Source organism: Lethenteron reissneri, chromosome 17 (assembly GCF_015708825.2).
Source record: "Lethenteron reissneri isolate LAM-NWPU_2019-01 chromosome 17, ASM1570882v1, whole genome shotgun sequence".
NCBI classification, from domain to species: Eukaryota; Metazoa; Chordata; class Hyperoartia; order Petromyzontiformes; family Petromyzontidae; genus Lethenteron; species Lethenteron reissneri.
The window spans coordinates 1,841,339-1,863,416 of record NC_083795.1 but is presented as its reverse complement, the minus strand read 5'-3'; the positions used below and the strand labels follow the sequence as shown (position 1 = coordinate 1,863,416).

At 46.2% G+C, this 22,078-nt stretch overlaps 1 protein-coding gene across 1 annotated transcript in view; it reads left to right on the top strand.

Moving 5' to 3' along the window:
- Nucleotides 1-1,225: 1,225 nt before the first annotated feature.
- LOC133343304 (dedicator of cytokinesis protein 1-like) overlaps nucleotides 1,226-22,078 on the top strand; it is a 316,745-nt gene continuing 295,892 nt past the window's right edge. The window contains 1 exon segment of the mRNA XM_061552782.1: nucleotides 1,226-1,467. Coding sequence (XP_061408766.1) covers nucleotides 1,425-1,467 — 43 coding nt within the window. The 5' untranslated portion in view covers nucleotides 1,226-1,424.

The window sequence follows — 22,078 nt, the reverse complement described above, 5'->3', positions numbered from 1 at the left end:
CAAGTGACCCTGCTGGTCGCTACGGATGCTTTGGGAGGACTTGAGTGGGAGCCGCTGTACGTGTAAGGCAGGTCGTTCATCACTCATTTTCAGAGGGGAGGGCCACAAGACGTCAGTGTTGAGGGCCGCCGACACATTTGAAACCATTGGGGTTGACAGCAGCACGATGATGATGATGATGAGAGGTGTTGTCACTCTTTGTGTACTGCCAGGGGCCCGCAGTGAAGAACAACGCTGTCGTAAAGTCTTCATCACTGGAGTTGAAAACCAGAATTACCGGGCTAAATTCGTGGGTCAGGATTAGAAAATGTCACGGGGGTGGATTAGCACACAGCTGTGAGTGGGTGAACATGTGGGTACCACCGCCTGGAATGAATATGTGATTGTTATAATTGTACTCTCAATTTCGCTTCGTTCTACTACAAAGTTTCAAGTATTTTTTTATAGTTATAATTACTTTTAATATTTTATAATTTTCAGAGAATTTCAATATTATATTCTGAACATCTGCAGTTTTAGTTAGACGTTGAATATTTTAAAGTGAATGTTATGCTATATTTCAGCTTTCCAACGCCACCTTTTTAATAAATGTTTTCTCCTACAACATCAGAGTGCAGCGCCACATTAAATAAGCACTACAATGACAATCGTTTAAAGCGACTTGAAGCATGTTTTATTATCAAAATGGAAATGTTTTTTTTGGGGGGGGGGGGCGTCAGAGCTTTGTGACGTCATATTTGAGGGGGGTCTGACTTTGTGTGACGCCATGTGACGAGGGGGGGGGGTCAAAATCGGCCAAAATCGCGTGACGTCATTTATAGACGGCCCCGAAGTTGTAGGAGGAGTCACCGCGATTAGAGGGGCGGGGCTAATGCAAGGGGCGGGGTTAAGTGGTGGAAGGGGGTGGTGCTTGAGGAGTTGTAGGAGGGGGCACGTTTGGGGGCCCAGAAGTCTGGTGTCAGGGGCGGGGCTCAGTGTGAGGGGGCGGGGCTCAGTGTGAGGGGGCGGGGCTCAGTGCCAGGGGGCGGGGCTCAGTGTCAGGGGGCGGGGCTCAGTGTGAGGGGGCGGGGCTCAGTGCCAGGGGGCGGGGCTCAGTGTCAGGGGGCGGGGCTCAGTACCAGGGGGTGGGGCTTAATGTCAGGGGGCGGGCTTAGTGTCAGGGGGCGGGGCGGGGCGGTAGGCGAGGGGGCGGGGCGCGCGGGTGCCGGGCAGGGCGCGTTGGGGCCACGTGACGAAGTGGTCCAACATGGCGACTGTAGCGGAGCGCTGAGTGGACTGACGAGGTGTCCCCTCACCTGTCACTGCTGCCGCCGTCTCCCCCCCCTCTCCTCATCCTCCTCGCCCTCGCCTCTCGTGCCCGGCCTCCTCTCTTCTGCTCGTCCACCTCGTCTCCCTCCGTCTCTTGCGCGGTGCAGGCGCCGATTATGGCGCGCTGGTGCCCGGTGGCGAAGGAGAAACACGGAGTCGGTGAGTTTGGGATGGCGGGGAGATGAGTAGAAGGAGGGCATGGCCGGGAGGTGCAGGGCTGTCGGGGGCATGGGGGCTCACAGGCTGGGCAGGGCAGAGGAGAGCGTGGTGGTGGGGGTGGTGGCAGGAGCGCAGGGAGAGGGTTGTGATGAGCAGAGCTGAGATTGACAGGGGAGAGTTGAGGCATGGCTGGGCACGGCTGCACATGGGGGCAGGGAGGGACACCTGAGGCGAGGTCCACTGGAGGTGTATGAGGTCCGGCATGGGAAGGGCAGTGCCCGGAAGAGCTGCACCTGGATGTCTTTGCCGGGCTCGGCAAGAGACATATACAAGAGTGCTGGACATGGCAGTGGGCAGGGATTTTGGGGCGAGTGTTGAGGTAGAACCCAGCAGTGCTGACCGGGGCCACGGCAGCGCCAATGCACGGGCAGTGTAGAGGTACGTCTCTTTAAAGTGCAACGCAGAATGTCTAAATTGCAGAAGAAGTGCTCACAGTGTGTATAAGGGCGCCTTCTATGGCAGTGCTGGTCTGGATAGGTCCCATTCATCAAAAGGAGCAGGGCTCGGTGCAGGATCGGTGTTGATTGCAGGGCAGTGCCGGGTTTAATGTTGGGGCCTTGGTTAGAAAGAGGGCACGAGGGAGCTGGCACGGATATGAAGGTGGGAATGCGAGCCAGGGTATGAGCGTGCGAGTCGTGGTGGGTATGAGATGCGGTGAGCGAGGGACGAGTGCGATGTTTATGTGAATGAAGTTTGCAAGGCAAATTGCCAAGAGGGTCGTCAATTGGATGCCCGACTCGCGTGTTTGTGCATTTGTGTGCACGTGCGGACGGGTGTGAGCGCATGAATGAATGTGCCTTTGGGGCCGTCCATAAATGACGTCACGCGATTTTGGACGATTTTTTACTCCCCCCCCCCCCTCGTCACACGGCGTCACAAAAAGTCAGACCCCCCCCCCTCAAATATGACGTCACAAAGCTCTGCCCCCTCCCCCCCCCAAAAAATAAAACATGCTTCAAATCGCTTTAAACTATTGTCATTGTAGTGCGTATTTAATGTGCCGCTGCACTCTGATGTTGTAGGAGAAAACATTTATTAAAAAGTATATTTAATGAAGTAGAACGTGTTGTCTATATTTATTTAAAGTTGCGCATTTTGATGTGACGTCACATTTATCAACCCCCCCACCCCTCGTCACACATCGTCACAAATGTCTGAGTCTGACCCCCCCTCCCCCCCAGGTGCGTGACGTCATTTATGGACGGCCCCTTAGTGTACGTGGAATTTGGATTGTGCACTCGCACCGTTTGAGTGTACGTCGCTTTCTCGCGTGGTGAAAGTGGTGGTAATTTTGTAATTATCCAATAGCGTTGGTCTTTTTTTTTAAACCCATTAGCTGTTGGCGTCGTTGTGTCGAGAGAGAGATATTTCGTTATTTGAGGTCTGGGGCAGCTGCCGTCGCTGGGTTGTATTCGCTGGCCACTTCTGCCGTCAGCTGTTGAGTTGTACAGTTGGCGTCTTAAAAACCCGCAGTGGCATGGAAACGTCTTTACGATGAAAACTCTTTCCACTCTGCACAGAACCAATGCCTGGCTCGCACACACGCAAACTTGTGCCATACACTCAAGCTCAACGACATCGTGTTTGTCCGAGTTGACCCCAAGCTGAGGTTTCAACACGGGACATGTAACCAAAACCCCACCAGCCCAGATGACACGGTCCTTTTTAGTATGCTTATAATATTATCTCGAATTAAATGGTTACCCATTGAGGAATTAAGCTAATTGCCCGTCTACTTTGGTTTGTGGTCGAGCGTTTGATTGCGCAGAGAAGCAGCGCTCGTTTTTTCTGACCTTGGATTTAGTGTTGTTGGAAAAATTGGAATGCGCGTTTAATTTCAGTTCCTATTTTGTACATTAATGCTGCACCTTTGTGAAATATACAAAAACCATTAACTCTTTTATAGCGGCGTTTCGGAGAATATTTTGAAATGGCAGTTGCGTCATCTTTGTGAAGACGTGTGCATGTAGAAAATAGTAAATGCCAGCCTTATGGAGTAAATGCCATCATGGGACCTCCTTTGGCAGTGTCAAAATATAAGAATAGGTTGTCCCCTTTTTTGGCAACGAAACAGGTGTTAAGATGTTAAAACACCGAACTGAAACCTTTTACAAGGAATCATGTCTGCATTAACCACAATACTTGTGGTCAGAATGCAAACAAAATACGTACTCTGATAATATATGCATTGTCTTTGAAACTGATTGGTCCACACCAGAGACAGCTTTCTTTCGAGCCTAGTCTCACACGGTGTTAGACCAGAGGACGCCCAAAGGCGTACAGCACAAAAACAAAGCCACTATCAGAGTAATGAGAGCTCGGGGTGAGCAGCTACATCATGGGACCTCCTTTGCCAGTAGCAAAATTTAAGAATAAATTTTCCCCTTTTTTCTGGAAACAAAACATATATATGCATATATTATCAGAGTACGTTTTTTGTTTGCATTCTGACCACAAGTATTGTGGTTAATGCAGACATTATTCCTTGTAAAAAGTTTCAGTTTGGTGTTTTAACATCTTAACACCTATTCTTGGTTCTTTCGGTAAAGTCACGTAAAACATTATTTTTTGACAATTTACATTTTTTATTGCTGGTTTTTTGCTTTTATTAATTTCAATTAATTATTTTTATTTTTTTGTTTCTTTTAATTATTTTTATTTTATTTTTATATTTTTTCAAAAATATTTAGTTTTCTATTTACGTGACTTTACCGAAAGAACCAAGAATAGGAATTCCTGCAGTTACGAAAGTTTTAAGTCAAAATCTTAACACCTGTTTTGTTGCCAGAAAAAAGGGGAAAACCTATTCTCATATTTTGGTGCTGGCAAAGGAGGTCCCATGATGTAGCTGCTCACCCTGAGCTTTCATTACTGTGATAGTGCTTGCAGACATGATTCCTTGCAAAAAGGTTTCAGTTTGGTGTTTTAACATCTTACCACCTGACAAAAGGGGAAAACATATTATAGTAAATGCCATTTTAGCATCACTTTTCTTTACAGTGTTTGACATTTTCACTGTAGATTATGAAACATCAGAATTCACAATGCTACGCACAAATTACTGTGCTGGGCCCGAGTTGTGGCCCCCGTACCTTTGGCGGGGGGACCCTTTATGAGCTCTTATCGGCCATCGAGGGTTCTTTTGAAAAAGTGTCAGTGTAGCTATAGGAAAGTCTCAGACTCGTTTTCTTTCATAGCTGCGGGCTTGTACAGGCTGCGTGCAATGGTCACCGATGATCGTGATCATTCTTTGCACACCACTTTTAAAAGCTCAGTGCAAGATATCTCGTTGTGAATGAAATGCTTGTATCTTGATAAAAATTATGTTTCGTTAAATATCCCCGTAATTGTACGGCGTTCCTTCACGCAGAACAATTGAACAGCGGCCTTGTGATGTTTCCTGTGGCAAGAAATGCAACGAACAAACCGGTTTCCTGAGTAAATGCACATCCTTTTTGTTTTGCCTTATGAGAACTCAAATTATGTTTGTCAATAATAACTTGGGATGTCTACCACAGTGATTTGTAGGTGGGCTTGCTGTAACGTGCAGGCATCTTTGGTATGAGACTCCCAACCTGCAAGTCCAAGAGTTGGTAGTCAGTGGCAGTGCGGAAAGTAACATAAATGAGCACAACTTGGTCAGCTTTTAGAACGGGGACATATTTGACATCGACATTTCCAAAGCACGCGCTCATCCTGTAATTCATTTCAGAAAGAGTTCTATAGTAGTGTTGCCCACAAAAAGGAGGCAAAAACAAGCAGCATGCACCTGTGAGAGCGACGCGCACTACGGAGAGGTGGCCTTGGCTTGCCGATCGCAGCTGGAAGTTCCTGTGGCCCCCGTGCCTTCGCCCACGTAGCTGTTCATGAAAATGTAAAACTGAGCACTTGATATTGTGCGTCATGGGATGCGGAGCGGCGCAGGAGTCGGCGTCCAGCTGCTCGTTGTGTGTGCTCAGGTCAACACAATATTTTGTTTGGAAGAATAGAGGGTTATTTATTGAACCGATCAGAGAGCCCGACTTTAACCCAGCAACTAAGAAACATAAACATGTATGTATGATTAACTTATTTTGCACCGTACGTAGCCAACCGTACTCAGCGGAGGTACGGAGGAAGGACAGGTACATGCTGCGTATAGGTAATTAAGGATAATGGTGATAATTGCATGCTGATGTTTCTGCAACTTTGACATTTTTTAACAGAACCTGGCATGATACGATTGTAGACTAAATCAGGAAGAGGACCTTATGGGTGAGACACATCTGCAGCATGCAGGATCGTTTACCAAGATGACATTGGAGTGGCGTCCTGAGGTCAGCGGTGGAGAGGAAGACCTCAAGCCAGATGGTGGTGATGACATAGTAAAAGCGGAGCTTGGAGGTCGGGTGGCTGACAGTGTAACACAGTTATTTTTCCTTCTGCATCTGGCAGAAGGAAAGAAGTGATGGCGAGGTGTGGTGGCATTTGTGGCACTGGTATCTACCTAGATTTTGATCTTCTATTCTGTGTTTATTTCTTGTTATACGATGAGTGAATGCTAATACGTACGGATTGTCCTTAAGATTTCGCCACATTCATTATTCAACTGAATTACACTTTATACAAACTTAAAAGATACCACATTATGGAAGCGTGCAAAATAAATATTATGCATGTGTCCAGCTGGTGGATGATGGCAATTTTAAGCGTGTAATGACCTCGCCGATCTTGGTCTCATTTCATGACTCGTACACAAACAACACTCGGAATGGAATGGAATTTTCCACAACCATTGTAAGAAACACAACAGCACTTCCCAAGCGACACGTTGGTAAAGATGGCATACCGTGCTGTTGCTATTACGTTTATAAACTGTCGCTGCAGCAACTAGCATCATCGTTTGTATAAAAGTATTGTTGTCTTCCCGGACCTTTGATTTTCGTGTTGTCATTGGCCGCCTGGACCGGTATTTTTGTTTGGAATGCTGCCCTTTACTGTGCTAGGAGAGTTTGGAAGTTTACGTCATTCAAAGCAACGCCACTGTAAAGTCGCTATCACTCGGTGGTGCCCAAGCTGCTGCAGTAGTATCTACTGACCATACAAGCTCAAAGCAAATTGTCCAATTCATTTCTACATTAAATATTGTCTTTGTGACAGTTGTGTATCCCTGCTCAGACAAGCATTGGGCGGTGCTCATTGCTTGCCTCAGGCCAGTCGTGTAAATTCCTCATTCCCATTGCGGAGGTGGGGGGGTGAAGGGGGGGGGGTCGCCCCACAGGATGCCAACTGCTTACTTAATAATTTTAATCATTTTATTTACTCTTGAATGGATGATTGGTTGCATAGAGCTCGAAGCTGGATATTAATGTTCGAACCTGCAACTGTGAGTCAAGTAGTTTAACCACTGTGCCGCTCGACCGAATATTTTAAGGGCATGAGATTTTTGCGTTAAGCGTCATCCTGCTGGTGCTGTGGGTTGGGTTGGCCGGGTGTTGTGGCGCGTGTGGGTAAATGCGGTGAATATTAGCAGGGTTGGTGGGTCAGTCAGAGACCGAGCCCAGTGTGTGTCGCACACGTTTCAGGCAACCTGGTGCCCATATCAGACAGGACAGCAAGTAGGTTCCTGAAAGGCTGTTTGCGTAGAGTGTCATTGTTTTCCCCGTAGCATGTTTGAGATTTCTCAGGGCACTCTGGTTTCCTCACCTCATCCAAAAATATCCTTTGATAAAAAAATTGACCACACCTTTTATGGAGGACTATCCTGAAAATCTTGAGACTAGTTGGATAAAAAAAAAAGATTTTTCCATTCAGACGGCCTTGATTGTTAGCATGCTGGACAATTAGAAAGTCCCAAGTTCAAGTCGCCTCTCAGGGTCGACTCTGCTGATCTACTCTTCGGGGTTGATACGATGGGTACCACTCAGTGGGAAACCAGAAGTTGTTAGCCCATGGAGAGACCGGCCCATTGTAGAATTCCCACTTCCAGGCTGTGAGGCTGCCACCAAATGAGAGCCACTCCATGTGCTCATTTAAGCATTTATACGCTTTTACCTTTTTGCCTTTCGTATGATAATTAATTATTGAGGTGGTTGTATAGATGGGAATAAAACATTAACCCGTAATAAATTCACCCTGCAGGATGTTTGACATTCAGAATGGTCAGATTCAGGCGGCACCAGTCAATCGCTTGAACTTCCGTATTTTACTTTGTTAACTCGGCGTTATAGGCTGCACTATAAAGTTGGGTTTTTGCTGCTTATCTGCGTGGAAATCATTCTCCCTTGAAAGTGTCGAGCCCTAGGTCAGTCACCCGCCACTCTCTGATTTTGAATTGAGGTGTGGTTTCTCGGGAGTTTTGGGGTTTGTGGTTCATTTGATAACATCTAATTTCCTTTTTTTGAATACCCCAATGCTATGAACCACTTTATGGCAGCCTCAGTAAAAATACATTTGTTGAAATGTGAAGGAACTTCCTCATTTTCTAGCCGCCCATTCATCATTTGGATGGTGTATAGATTATTATTGAAACACTAACGCTTAGATGATCCAAGTAGGATTAAGCTGAATATTTTTTTCTCGAACATTTTTTTTGACTGCTTTCTTAAGCAAAATTCCAACTTAATTTAACGTAATATTCAGGATCAAATGCAGGTTTACCAAAAAAAATGTCAACTTACATTTAAACAACTGAACACGATACTGTTATTGTGAATTAAAAATGAGGGTAAATCTGGAGTGCAATCAGTGGCTTTGTGGATTGTCCTTTAGATATTCCAAAGTCTTTATAAGGGATGTTGAATTTAGATGACTGGGCTGCCATGGCAGTGAATACTTCCCCATACTATGAATATTGAGACACATTGAGTTTTGGCCTATTGTCATTTCACAAATTCGGATATTTAAATCATGTTTCCCGTGGGTTAAAATGAATAAATATTGAGCATTCATCAAGTCCAAAGGCTGACTTAGTACCATTTTAAAACCCATTTTGTATCCAGCAATGCCGAATAACAGTCCTCATTTAATCTGCCAACCGTCTCGGTTTGTGGCCTTTCAACGCAAACTCCATCACAGAAGCGCAAACAGTTGAAACTTGCAGATGACACCGACTGCATGTGGCAAGCGGTGTCAGTGCCAACGCTACATATGGAAGGCGTCTGGCGTTTCACAACACGTCTTCATTTGAGACACTTCCTTGAGTTCTGAAGTCAAGACCCGAGCTTCCTGGCATGGTAGAGTGCACTTGGGCAAAATTCTCCGGCACAGTGTTCCGCTGACGGGCGTTCCCAAAATTATTCATCACCGCTGCAGAATGGCGCTTGAAGGAAATACAGTGCTGTTGGTGAAACCAAACGAAAGCTATCGCAGTGCGTCGCCACTCGCGCCTCTCCGCTCAGATCGCAGCCACGGCTCGGTTGGCGTTGACCCTCTCTGTTGTAAACATCTCTTTAGCCGTGGGGTCATGCTGACCTCAAAACGGCACTTGCAAATGAGACCTAGCCAATACAACTGAATTTATAAACATGGCTCCTGCATATGGATAATGCATCATATCACATGCTCGGTTTTCAAGTGGAAAACAAGTATAACATGCAAACGAGGGAAAAAAAGAGCGTTTTGCCGTACTCATCTTTGTCGGCAGTCAAGAGTAAAGTGGTGTAAAGTCCACATTACCATGTCAAGAGAATATTTTATCTGAAGGACAACTTATTTTTGTCTCTCACAACGTGGTCCTCTTTTTTATTCACTCTAGAGGGGACGATGAGCATAGTCAGCGCCCCACCCTGATTATGACCGGTGATCTTTCGAATTTCAGTCAAAAGCTCACCTTGGATAAGCAATGTCCGGTGGAAAAAAAACCGTAGCGTTTTATCAATCAAATATATCTCACCCCTCTTTGTATTAATATTTGTGTTAGTTGAAATGTTAACCTTAACAGATATCCAGCACTGAAGAGGACTAAACCATTTGATAAAGTGAAGCTTGTCTTCATGAAGGCAAAATAAAATAAAATGTAGTTTTGTTTCAAAACGAACACCGCCCGTTGCTGCACTTGCGTAAATTCACTGGCCCCGTCGCAGGACTATTTTTCTGAGGTTTTTTATCGACTCAAACAAAATGATGGTGCATGCGCATGGCCTCTTCCGACACATCGGCTGTGTTTGGGCACAGCAACCATAGCGAGAACTGCATAACTTGTTCGTTATAAAAGCCGCACTCACATCTACATGTGACCTGCAACCCAACCTCTCGTTCATGTCGCTTTTAATCACTGGTTCTCCTCAGCCAATGAGGAAATGTTTGAAAATGCGGAACCTGTCTGCCACACTGGATATTTAGTAAGTGTAAGTAAAACGTTAAATCCGAAAGTCATGCGTGTCTCCGTCCTGAAATGAGTTTTTGGCAGTGGTCATTAATGTTGGTGGCACTGCGCCATTGGTGAAAAGTCACATTTCTATGGCGAGAACCAGGACCAATCCCTGTTAACTCTCCACAAAGTAGTACCTGTTTTTTTCGAACCTAGAGATATGATGGGCTCTGTCAAAACTTGACCAGAATGTAAACTACTAGCCTGCTTTTGAGAAAGTGCCACCCGGCTGGATTGTCCGTGAGATAACAAAATGAAATTGCACTCCAAAAATGTGCAGATGCCTCATTGTTTCAGTTGATTGCCTGTCATGTGGGTTGACTTATTCCCATTCCTCTTTTTATATCTTGGCTTAAAAAATGCATAAAAAAGAAGCCTTACTGCTAGCAGATTATTTTCCAAGTCAAGTCATAGCACATGCAGCAGTGCTCATCTCTGTTTGACTGAGCCATTTGTGGTAAATCTACATTCCTATGCCATGGCCCATTCAATCCATGCGACAACTATGGTTGATTGCATTATGAGCTTGAATCCATGTACAGTTGTACATTTTGGTAAGTGCTTGTAGAAGGATGTTTACGTGATGTGGATTATCCAGAAAATATTTTCTACAGCCAGAACATCTGGGCTATAACTAAAGAAAAGTAAGTGAAATTAAGTACTACCTAAAAAACCCCCGATAATATTGTGTTTACCCAGGGCAATCGTATTTAGGGTCCTGCATTGACCATTGCACCTTTGTGAGTGAGTGCACGTGGCACTGCCTGCCCCATTATGTTGCACCGGTTCTGGTTCTGGACGTGCGTTCGGCTTTAGCTGCAGCGCTTCTTGCAAGATATTCTTTACAAGGTATTGCTTGCAAGGTATTGCACGCAGCGGTGCGTACAGGAATCCTTGCTGCAGGCAAGACGAAACTTGCTTTGGTCTACGCGAGCATTTCTGGTATTGCACCCGCCTTCAGTGATCTACTTTGCAACATGCGGATACTTTCACGAAACATTATACACAACAATTGTATAGCCACGCGTGCGTGCCTTCATACATACAAAGACTGAGATTCCCGTGTATCCATGTAGACTCTCGGGACAAGTGATTAAGATTATTTATTAAGGTTGGCCTGGAGCACAACGGTGTGGTATTGTGAGCACGATATCCGACCACCAATGTATCTTCAATGCTGATGTTCTCACATGGCTGAGGTTGAGCTTGGGGAAGCCCACGAGAGATTTAGATACCGCGTGTTCCTGTACATATCCAGGAATTGAAATCAGGGCCACCATTATCACAGCGCGATGTGCTAACCACGAACGCTCGCCTATCTCTGTGGCCAGTACGTATGCATGCATGTTGAACTTCTTTCGCATTGTACGTAGCCAGCCGTGCTAATCGGAGGTGCGTGCAAAACCACATTTCCTTGTTAAGCGTCGTTGCACACCAACACGCGTGCGCTTCGGCGCTTCACATTTGTGGTCTTCCGCTGGTCTAGGAGTGGCTTAATTTGTCATAACGGCAGGGTAATGTTTCAGAAGACCTGCGTTGGTCGGAGGTGTCTCTGGGGGAGGGTGGGTCCGTGCGATACATATGAGAAAGACACCACTGAGATGCCTTCGCTCTGCCCACTCGCAGGTGCCTAATCCCACAAGTGCACAGGCCCTTTCCCCATAAACCACTTGGCACGGTAAAAAACCCATTGTGATTTGTTTATCCAGGTGAGATCTCATTGAGCTTTGCAATACGTAACGTCACATGCCTTTCTTCACTCCGCTCTCGTTTTTACTTGAACATTTGCGTATGATTTTCGTGCAATACACATCAACCACGAATGACCAATTCTTACTGTTTCTATCAGCAACATTCGGTGAATTTATCATGGGATTAAGAACATTTTAATTAATCAACTGATGCATCGTACGTGTGCCTGTTCATCATTAAAGAGTTAATCATCATCACTACCACCTTCATGATAATTTTTTGTAATTCCATCTGTTGAGCCATGCCAGCCTTTAACAAATGACAGCTTTTAGCAAGTGAAGCAGTTTGACTATTAAACAGAGATCGCGATTAACATTGACTTGATATTTCCACAAGACCATCCTGATAAATATTTCATAATGATGATGACTGCATTCTCCTTGCTGTGATAAATGTCTTGCTTGTTCAATAAAAATCTGTGGTCCCGCAACTTGTTGTTCTGAGTATTAAAAAAGACGATATCTTTACAAAAGGGGCCGTCCATAAATGACGTCACTCACCTGGGGGGGGGGGGGAATCAGACATTTGTGACGATGTGTGACGATGGGTGGGGGGGGGTTTGAGAAATGTGACATCACATCAAAATGTGCAACTTTAAATAAATATAGACAACACGTTCTACTTTATTAAATAGACTTTTTAATAAATGTTTTCTCCTACAACATCAGAGTGCAGCGCCACATTAAATACGCACTACAATGACAATAGTTTAAAGCGATTTGAAGCATGTTTTTTCTGGTGGGGGCAGAGCTTTGTGACGTCATATTTGAGGGGGGGGGGGTCTGACTTTTTGTGACGCCGTGTGACGAAGGGGGGGGGGGGGGGTAAAAAATCGTCCAGAATCGCGTGACGTCATTTATGAACGGCCCCACAAGTAGGTGGAGCACAATGTGCGTTTGTAAATCTTGCGTATTGGATGAAAAAATAGTTATGTAGCTTGCATTCAGACTCATGGAGTGAACATAACTGGACCAATTTAGACAAAGAATAGATTTAAAAAAGAAACAACACAAATGAGAGAAAATAAAGAAGACAAAAGAATTGAGTCTCTATGGATCGCGACGCTGAATCGTGAGAATTCGTCAGCTGACTTGGGTGTGTGATTCATTACACGCCTAACGGCGAACATCTTGGTTTCAGCGGGATTTTGCTGGCTTACAATTGCCAGAGAGACATTAAAAGTGTTCGAGTGCAAGCATTTAAATCCCACCAAGTCACCAGCAGTGGGTCAACAATGTGGCTGTGAATTGAACTGAAATCACCGGAATTGAAACGAAATGTTGGAAGCAAATCTCCTGTTACGAGAGTTTGGCTAAAATTAGTATTCGTAAACCACGTCAGCTGCCCGCCGATGTAAGCATACAGCAAATCCGTTTTTTTTGGTGGCAGGTTTCTGCGAAATGCCGTGAAAATGTTTTGCACGGTTCTTAAATCCACTCACGCGGGCTGCACGCATGGTGAGCTGCAAGAGCTGGCATGTGTGCCTATCATAAAGCTAGCGGCCAAATGGAACACTGGTGATGACTCCCACCCAGCCACGACCAGTCGAGTTTGCAGCGCGTCACTTACAGTAGCCGTTGTGTATTTTATTGTAATTATACTTTAATTAATTACTCAAGTTTCTCTACCATGTCACATTGCATTCAGTTTCCTGGTATGGTCACAGGCAATAATAATAGCCAAACAATTTTTACGTCCAGGAAAAGACTGCTTTCCAGATGGATCATTCACCTCATTGTGTAGAATATAAATAAAATAAATAAGCAGACAACCCCCATCAGCCGCGCGGCCTTCGGGGAGTGCATAATTTGAGCAGCATTGTTCAAAGACAATCACATTCTGGCCTGAATTCAACTTACAGTTGGGTTCCAGCTCTGCATGTTTCGGCAAATACAGAACTCGATACCGTGAGGTCTGATAAGAATTCTAATTTCAAAAAGTCCTTGATTGGCATGTGGCTGGTTACATACTAGCAGATATACATTCTTGAGTAACCGGCAAACCCTTCCAAATAGTCCGTACAGATCGGTGGGCAGCCGACTTGTTGTACACGTTTCATATCCAGGAGAAGTCTTACAGAGCGCGGGACCCTTCTGTGCATCCTGCGCGTACGGGAAGGCTCGGTTGTGTTTGACAATGAGGGCTGGGGGCCAACCTTTGAGCCGAGGCGAACAGCGCACGGCTCTGTTCAGAGATCGGCCCCATTCCTGCTGTTCACGAGTCCGCGCAAAATAACCTGCTTTGTACTAATTATGATGATGCCATTTTTCAACGTGGCATAATATGTCACGGACGTGGGTGGCCGTGATTCTAAGGCCTCTGAGCTTGATGCCGTATTCCTCGTAACGTACCGAAGACTTGCGCATTACTGTCAAAGGGTAAGCGTCTTTCCCTGTTTGAACTAGCCAGGGCGAGCGCTCAGATTCTTAGCTTGCTGGTGAAAGTTATTCTTTTCCTTGACGCGGGTCAGTCTATCCCAAAAACAACTGCTGCTGGTACATATTTCACGAACCGTGGAGGGATGGTGGTCTAACTCAAACCCTGACTGTGATTGGAAATGATAGGCTAAGTGGGACCACCTCCACTGCCCCATACCTGCAACTGTATTTGTAAAAAAAGAAATGGCTTGCAAAGGAACTTTGGCAACCCTTATTATGTTTCTTACATCGGCACGTTCACAAACGAGCAACGAGATGAGGCTCTCGGTTGATCGCCACTTCAATTGATAAGAAGCAGCAGGAGGTGTTGTCCGCAATAAAGGGGGAGTTTCATTTATTCCGTGGGACCAAGGCAGGCAAATAAAAACCCTATTGTCAGACCCTGCAGGTGTCGTCAAAACCTCGGTGTGTGTGTGTCGTGGGAGTCCCGCATGGGTCCGTTACGGGCCTTGCCCACAGGGGAGATTCGAAGCACATGGGGGAATGTTTCCCCCCCAAAAGGGCTCCGTTTGTTTTTATTCGCGTGGCCTTCACATGCGGCCACGCAAACATCATTGCGCGGCAACAGTGAGGGGGGGATCCGTTGTCTGGAAGTGGTGAATAAAAACAAATTGGGGGCTCTGCTTCTAGTGCCGTGTGTAAACCACGCGCTGTCGCGCACACTTTGTGTTCACGTATTGCATGCAGCGTCTCGGTATGTCGGGTTGTGTGCACTGTATGTACGTGGGATCTTTTAAGTTGGCAGGTGGGATGTAGTGGGCAGACCAAAACACTGCATCCCGGAGATGCGACGATATCGTCTGAGCTTTCAACTCCTGTGCTTACAGTTGTAAATCTGTGAGTCGAAATCGCGTTTGGGCTGGACGCATCTATTATTTCTCAATAAGGTGATAAGATCGGTGACATTTGCGGGAGGTTCACGGTTGTGATACTTTGAATAGACTACAGCTCGGGCTGAGGGCTATCATCAGAGATGAGTAGCACCCCATGCTCGCTTTGAACATGGAGACAAGTTATCTTGGACAGTGCGACTTACTTAGTCTCAAGGCTTTTTCAGGAAGTCTCGCTTTAACACGTCTTTCAATCCCTTCCGTCAGCGAGCTGGACCTTAACAAAGCTACCAGATTCATTACCCTCGTTATTTCACGTGGGGACTGGTAGCTAGGAATTTCATGTCCGGCTCGAGCAAGTAAAATTGTAAGTTCTGAATAAAGCATTGGTAATGGACAAGGTAGCCAGGCATGGGGTTGGAGGGAGGGGCAGGTGACCAATGCAGGGATTGGGGGGTCACGTCCTAAGGTCCGTGACCAAGGGGGAAGGCCTGCAGCCAGATGGTGGTGATCAGATTGTTACGAGTGGACCCTCGGAGGTTTCGTTTTGACAGTTGTGGGATCTCGGAGAAGGGGAAGGAAGTGGTGGCATCGGTGGCAATGGGCATGACGACCTTTGATCTTGGTCGTGTATTGTGGTATGCCTTGTTCTGAGTGAATGGTGACGCTTGTTTAAGCTCTTTAAGTTTAACACTTCGTTGTCCGACTGACCTCACGCTTTGTCTACACTTTTAAATGGTACAGTTTCTTTAATTTAATAAAGTGACAAAAGTATTTTATGTCTCTGCAAAACTAATAGAAAGTACCTGTCAAAAGGCAAAGATCCCACTATCGCCTTAACAGGCTGTTGGGGCGAGTACTGTTAGCGAACACTTATGAAGGCCGGCTTGGCACATGGGGTTGGTGGCCAACACCACGCTTGTCCACCTTTGTCTCCCTAGTGGCGATGTTTACACACATTGCACCAGGTTCTCATTTGAGGCCCGAGTCGACCTACGGGAGGCCCAGGACCAGCTAAGATTACCGTCGCATTTGTTGGCCGTGAGCGGGAATCGAACTCGGGTTTGCGGCATTCGAAGGCCGGCGAACCACCCATTATGCTACCGCACACGGAATCTCTGGGTGAAAGCCTTCAAGTGCAGCGACTTGGCCGGTCCTCGCTGTTCCAGCGCGTGTCAGCGCGAGTGTTGTTGGACAAGAACAGGGGGCACGCTCTTGACAGCTGCCGTAGGCGCTAACAGTAAAGCTCTCCAGACTGCTTGCTTGAGACTTAACACTGCGGCGGGTCGTCACCGTCGCCTCTATATGCTCCGCAGATTGTCCGCATTGTTCAGCTTATTGGAATTAGTGTAGCCGCGCACTTACGAAGACATAAATCTTGTTACGGTGTGAAGTGTATATAATAGGCACCGAGGAGCTCGGTCGTCGAGTGATCGACAATACGTACCCGCACCTCCGACTCGTACCGCTGGCTGCGTTCCGGTGCGAAAGAAGTTCAACATAAATACATACGTTGAACGAATTGCAACAATTTAATTGAGGGATTTGTTCTCTTTTTTTGTGTCTCAGTTTTGCTACCGTGCTCGTATTGTTCCGCATTTGTGTGCCGTGTTGTTTGCGTTGTCACGTTCGTGCCATGTGCCGAATGCGACGACGACGACGGATGTCGGGGTAGATTTTACACAGCAGCAGCAGCAGGAGGACAACGCTAACACCTACACTCGGAGAGCACCACATCGGATAAACACGGCGCGGGTGCGTTATTCGCTGGCGGAGTTTCTTCACTTTGGGGAAAGCGGTCGGACAGCTTCAGCGGGTGGAGGTGCATTCCTGAAGACGTTGCCTGCCCGCGGTGGTGCATTTCAGATGAACAAAACAACGTTTATCATTCTCTGTAACATTTTTCAGTCGTGTTCTTTGAAAGTGGATATTCAGCTGAATATTTGGGTGTTCTTGCCACTGTATCAATATTTGCGCCGTATCATTCCTGGAACCGTTTGGTAACCACTGATATTTGCTGTCAGCTGCTGGAAAAGATGAAAATACGCTGTAGCATTATTCATATTGAATTTTGCCTATTTTAAAAATCTAAATCCAACAAAACGATTGGCTTTGTGGCACATGTAAACTGTAATTTAGCGTGCTTTTTGATCAGGTTGACGGATCACACAGAGATTATAACATGGTGTGAAATTCCAAACCTACTCGCCTTTGAGGTGGCCAGGGCATGATCTGCCTGTAAAACTTTGAGCGCTATTTCCTCATGTTTTTGTGAGTTTTCTCCTCGTAATCTGGTGTTCTCCCACATGCAAAACTTTTAAGATGGTATTGAAAAAAAAAAACGTAAATCAATTATACCGTGAGACTTTTTGTAAAACCATTTTCAACCTTGAACTGTGATTTCAAATCACACCCCTCTAATTGTGACCTTGGCGCTCCAACTAACATACCACCCGGCCGGGTTTTTGCCCAAGAAAATTGACATTACATTCTAAAAATACAACCCGCTCGTCAGTTTTCACTTGCGAAACAGATAACAAAAACGTGTAATGGGTTATCACCGCCTTCATTAGGGGGCATTGAGTTGAACTTCCGCTCCGCCACGCGGCAGCTCGGGAGATAAGCATTGCTCGAGTCTGAGCAGGGGCCGCGGATACTGGGACGAGGTTGTAGTTAGCGGCCCCTCGTATTTACACAAGGGGAGGGCCCCGCAGGGGCATTGCAAAGCCATGCGTGGCTTCTCGTTGTGTGTCCAGGGCGGCCCTGGGTTGCAGGGTGTGTCCCCTTGCTGAAAGTTTGGCTGTGTGCGGGGAGGGCTCTGGATCAGTGTCCATGTCTCCAGGAAGTGAAGCACGTGGTCGAACGGCTACTGTGGATTTTTTATTTTATTAAGCGGTGTATTATTAGCAGAGCGAGCTTATGTTTTTAAATTATTTTTGCTTTTACAGGAAAAGGAGATTGTGGGTTAGTGCAAATGCATGGGCATAATGGCAGCACTCTTTTTGAAGTGACTTCTTCGGTGGAATTAATCGATGTAATTTCCTTCATTATTATCATCCTCATCGTCGTACTGGTCAACAGTTGTTCTCATTACACTGTTGGTCGTGAGTTGACTTAGCCCATCATCCTTCTTGGATTGGTCATCCCATAAATATACTGTTCCCTGCCATACTAATGTGGAATTCCCTTAAATATTTTAGAACCGTCTAGAGTGAGCGATAAAGTGTGTTTGAGCATTGAATCACCTAGATTTATTTATACATCGGTCGTCTCTTTGAGAGACTGGCCTTGACCATAGTAATGCGGGTTGAACACTCGCACCGCGTCATGCTCGTTCAGGCAGAAGCACCGTGCTGACTTTATGACTTCATTGCTCGTGGCAGGGTGGTTGTAAGAAGGAAGTTTGACACGAAAAAATGTGTGCAGACAGTGCTTTAGGGGAGCGGTTACTCTAATAAACAAAAGTGCGAGTGGAAATGTGTGTTTGTCGAACAGTCGCTCTCACTGTGGTGCGCCTAATTGGCTCGGGAATCTTTTGACGGCAAACTTTCTCAGGGGTATAACATTCGCTGGCTCCTCGCGTCTGCGCCAAACGCTTCTTTGTGCACCGCGGGGATTCTCCTGCGCGCCCGTGGCGCCTCGGCGTCATCCACCGTGCTGCCGCGTGTGCACTTGGAGCAGGCGAGCCCACGACCCCTCGGGGCCCATCACGTCTCTTCCCCCGACCGCTGTGCGTCCGTCCGCTCAGGAGGCAGCGTGGCCGGTCGAGGCTTCCGTTATCCACTCACGATGACCTTTTAAGTTACAGCGAGCGTTTCTTTAACAAGAAAAGTTGAATTGTTTATGGCATACTTGTGTCTGGCCATGAGGAGAGTGTTTCAGGAGAGAGTTAATGTAGTTTTGCTGTTCCTACTCCTTTGCGGGAGTGCAGACTATATACGTACGTATGTTGAACTTCTTTCGCACCGTACGTAGCCAACCGTGCTACTCGTAGGTGCTGGGGAAGCACAACAAACTAAACACAAAGAGCAGTTTTAAAGAAATGAGTTTTCAATCTAGATTTGAAAGTGCATGGCTCCAGTGGCTTCCTAATATCAGAAGGAAGAGTATTCAAACTACATTGTTTTACAGTACGGTCCATGTTTTCGGTTGGATGGCCACAGTCGCACTCCTGTGGGATGCCTTTCATTTGATATTTATGAAGGAGATCATGTTCTGATGTGGCTGATGGTCACATCAGTGGCTTCGAGGAGGAGAAATGTCACAGCCAGGATGGAGTACGATGGTTGGGTCTCGAGTGAGACATTTATTCTGGACGTCCGTGTTGTTCCAGTCTCGTTCGCCAGAATTCTACCGAATCTGGGGGTGGCATTCCAGGATTCGTAACCGGATGAGAGTTCTACTGTCGGCATCATGTAGCGCGACAAACAAATTCCTCTTCGGATATTACTCCAGCGAACAGTGCACCATCATCTTGTGTCAAAGGATGATGCGGGAAGATGGCATGACAGAAATTCTTGCAAAGTCAATTGAAAATCATTCAGTCATTGGTGGCCCTTGAGAATCTGATTCAATCGCAGGTGGTTGGTGAATTCGAATCGTGGATCTCAGAACTGTCACTCGGCGCTCCGCCACGCTATCAGCACCCTGAAACATGACGACACCCACACGGGGTAGTCACGTGTAGTCGTATCCAGGCCGCGCGGGTGTCATGTTGTGAGATGATGAATGTCCTTTTGGAACGCCTTCAATCAGCTGAGGATGCCCCAGATGTCACCACAGAAGCACTCTTGCGGTTTATTTAACCGACCGGGTCTCGCCAAACACTATCTGGAGAGCGGTGCACCACATGTTCTTCATCTGACGAGGTTTTTAGAGCTTCTATAGCCTAAATGAGGTGAAAACGTCTATTTGTTGTCCTCTTTATTTGTGTGCACACGTTGTTGATGGTAATGATGAGTCCAAACAGCTCGCTGCAATTGAGAACCTGGTTCAGTTTTACGTTGGCAACCCAGGACTGAAATCCAAGATTTTGGCAGTGTTTACTCACTCACTGCTGACATTGCCATCGCGAGCCTCCTCAGCTACCCAGGCCACCCCACAGATGCCTTTTTGTAATTACATAGTTGCTTTTAGAGAGGAAACTGCAATGTAAGCTGTAATTATTCCCTGAACTAACTTTCAAGGTATGTGACCCATTTCTCGATAGCCAAGAATTCCATTTGTCATGGAAGTAGCACTTAACCAGTCTTTGGGATTGTGAATGCGATTATCTCTCCGATACAGTGCCTAAGTTCAGTTAAATTGGTATATTTTAGTAAGTCACTATGATTTTAAACAACATACCAATAAACACCTACACCATGGTTAGTTAGCAAGCACAATTAATCATTCTCAACAAAGACATCCTGCTTCCCATTTTCATTGGAGCATTGTTGTAATGCTCAATCTCGACGGGGAGGCTTTGAGCCAGTGGTGGAAATTCCACGTTCCCATGCTGGGGGCAAGTTTCTTCACAGGCTGTGTGCATTGTCAGCTTGCCCACGAAGTGTTGCTCATTTAATTGGCCTCTTGACGGACAACGGACTGGTGCTAGCCCCGACTGGGGGTTTAACTCGTAGCCTCATACTGCGAGTCACGCGCTCCAATGACGGTGCCAGCCAAGCGGATGAACATCTTCTCACATTTTGTTAATTCCTTAGAAGATTAAGATGAGTGATAAAATGAGGAGAATGTACGAATATATGTTTTTTCGCAAAACCGAGCTGTTTTCTAGGTCGGTTATATATTCACAGTGCAGGCTATAAATAAAAACGTGGAATAAGTAGCACGATTATCTTTCACCCGAGCATGGATTTCTTGACAGATGCATTATGGGCTCTTAGTTTAAAAGCCTTTTTTCTGTGCCTTCCAAAGTGTCTCACAACTTTGGCAGGATTTTTATTCGATGTCATCGAGTGTGACAACTCAAAGTCTTGAACACGGAGGCTTGCAGTTGCGTCTGGATTAGTGCCAGGTTTAGGGTGCAAGCAAGATTACTGTTCACTCTTTTTGCCTCTTTGCAGTCCTATAGGATGCACGCAGTTACATCAAAAACCGCTCGGCTGTGAACAATTACTTAATTATGCTGAACAGCCACTCGATGAGGGCCTGGCAGAGAAAATGCCAACAAAAAACAAAACAAAGTTTAATTTCAACATCGCAGATGTGCAGAGGACCTGAGCTGTTAGGCAAATTGCCCCATCATCGTTCCTTAATGGTTTACATAATGTAATTCCAGTGGTTGACGAAGGAATGTAATTTACACTGGTGCAGAAACACGCAGCTCGCGGGACTGACAGCTTACAACTGTTAGTGCAACCTTCCTTGGGGCTCGGTCAGTGCAGCAGTGCGTTTATATTCAACCTAATCCAGTACTTGTCTCCGTAACTCGGACAAGCAGCGTAAAAGCATTTCTTTGGTCAAATATTGGGCGGCGTTCCTGTTTATTGGTGGCCTTGAGCTCATGGTGGAAATTCAAAATTCCCATGGCAGGGGCCAGAGTCTTCAAAGGACAACCCCGAGTGGACTCGTCACGTGGTGCGGTATTCGTTTTAATGAGCCCAGAGGGATGACCGGCCGAGCCGTCGTCCCAACTGGGATTGGAACTTGCAACTTGGTTATTGTAGACCCGTTACTGTAATGACAGTGCCACCTGGCAGATTTACAGATTTGAAACGTTCACATGTAGAGGACGAGCAATCATGTGATCAAGGTGCGTTCGGGAATTTTTTGTTTTTACCATCGACCACGTACGTACAGCGATACTCCGATTTATGTCTCCCCCTTTTATGTTAGACCGCAAATACAGCGACACTTGATCATATACACCGCGACTCGATTAGCGTCGCCTCAAGCCATTCTCACTTCGCTGACAGCATCATCCGTCCTTTCTCGTATCCGTCGCCTCGGCCTTCACCTCCACCTACCATGTAAATTGCTTTGATTTTGTTGTTTCGATATTCGTCGCATACATTATAAAAGCACATTTGATCCTTCTCGGGAATATTACACGAGGGTTGTTGTTGTATTGAGAGTGGAATGGGCACACGGTAGCCTACTCTTGCATGTGATCAGCACGGTTGGCTACGTACGGTGCGAAATAAGTTCATCATGCATACATACAGGGTCTTTTATCAGAC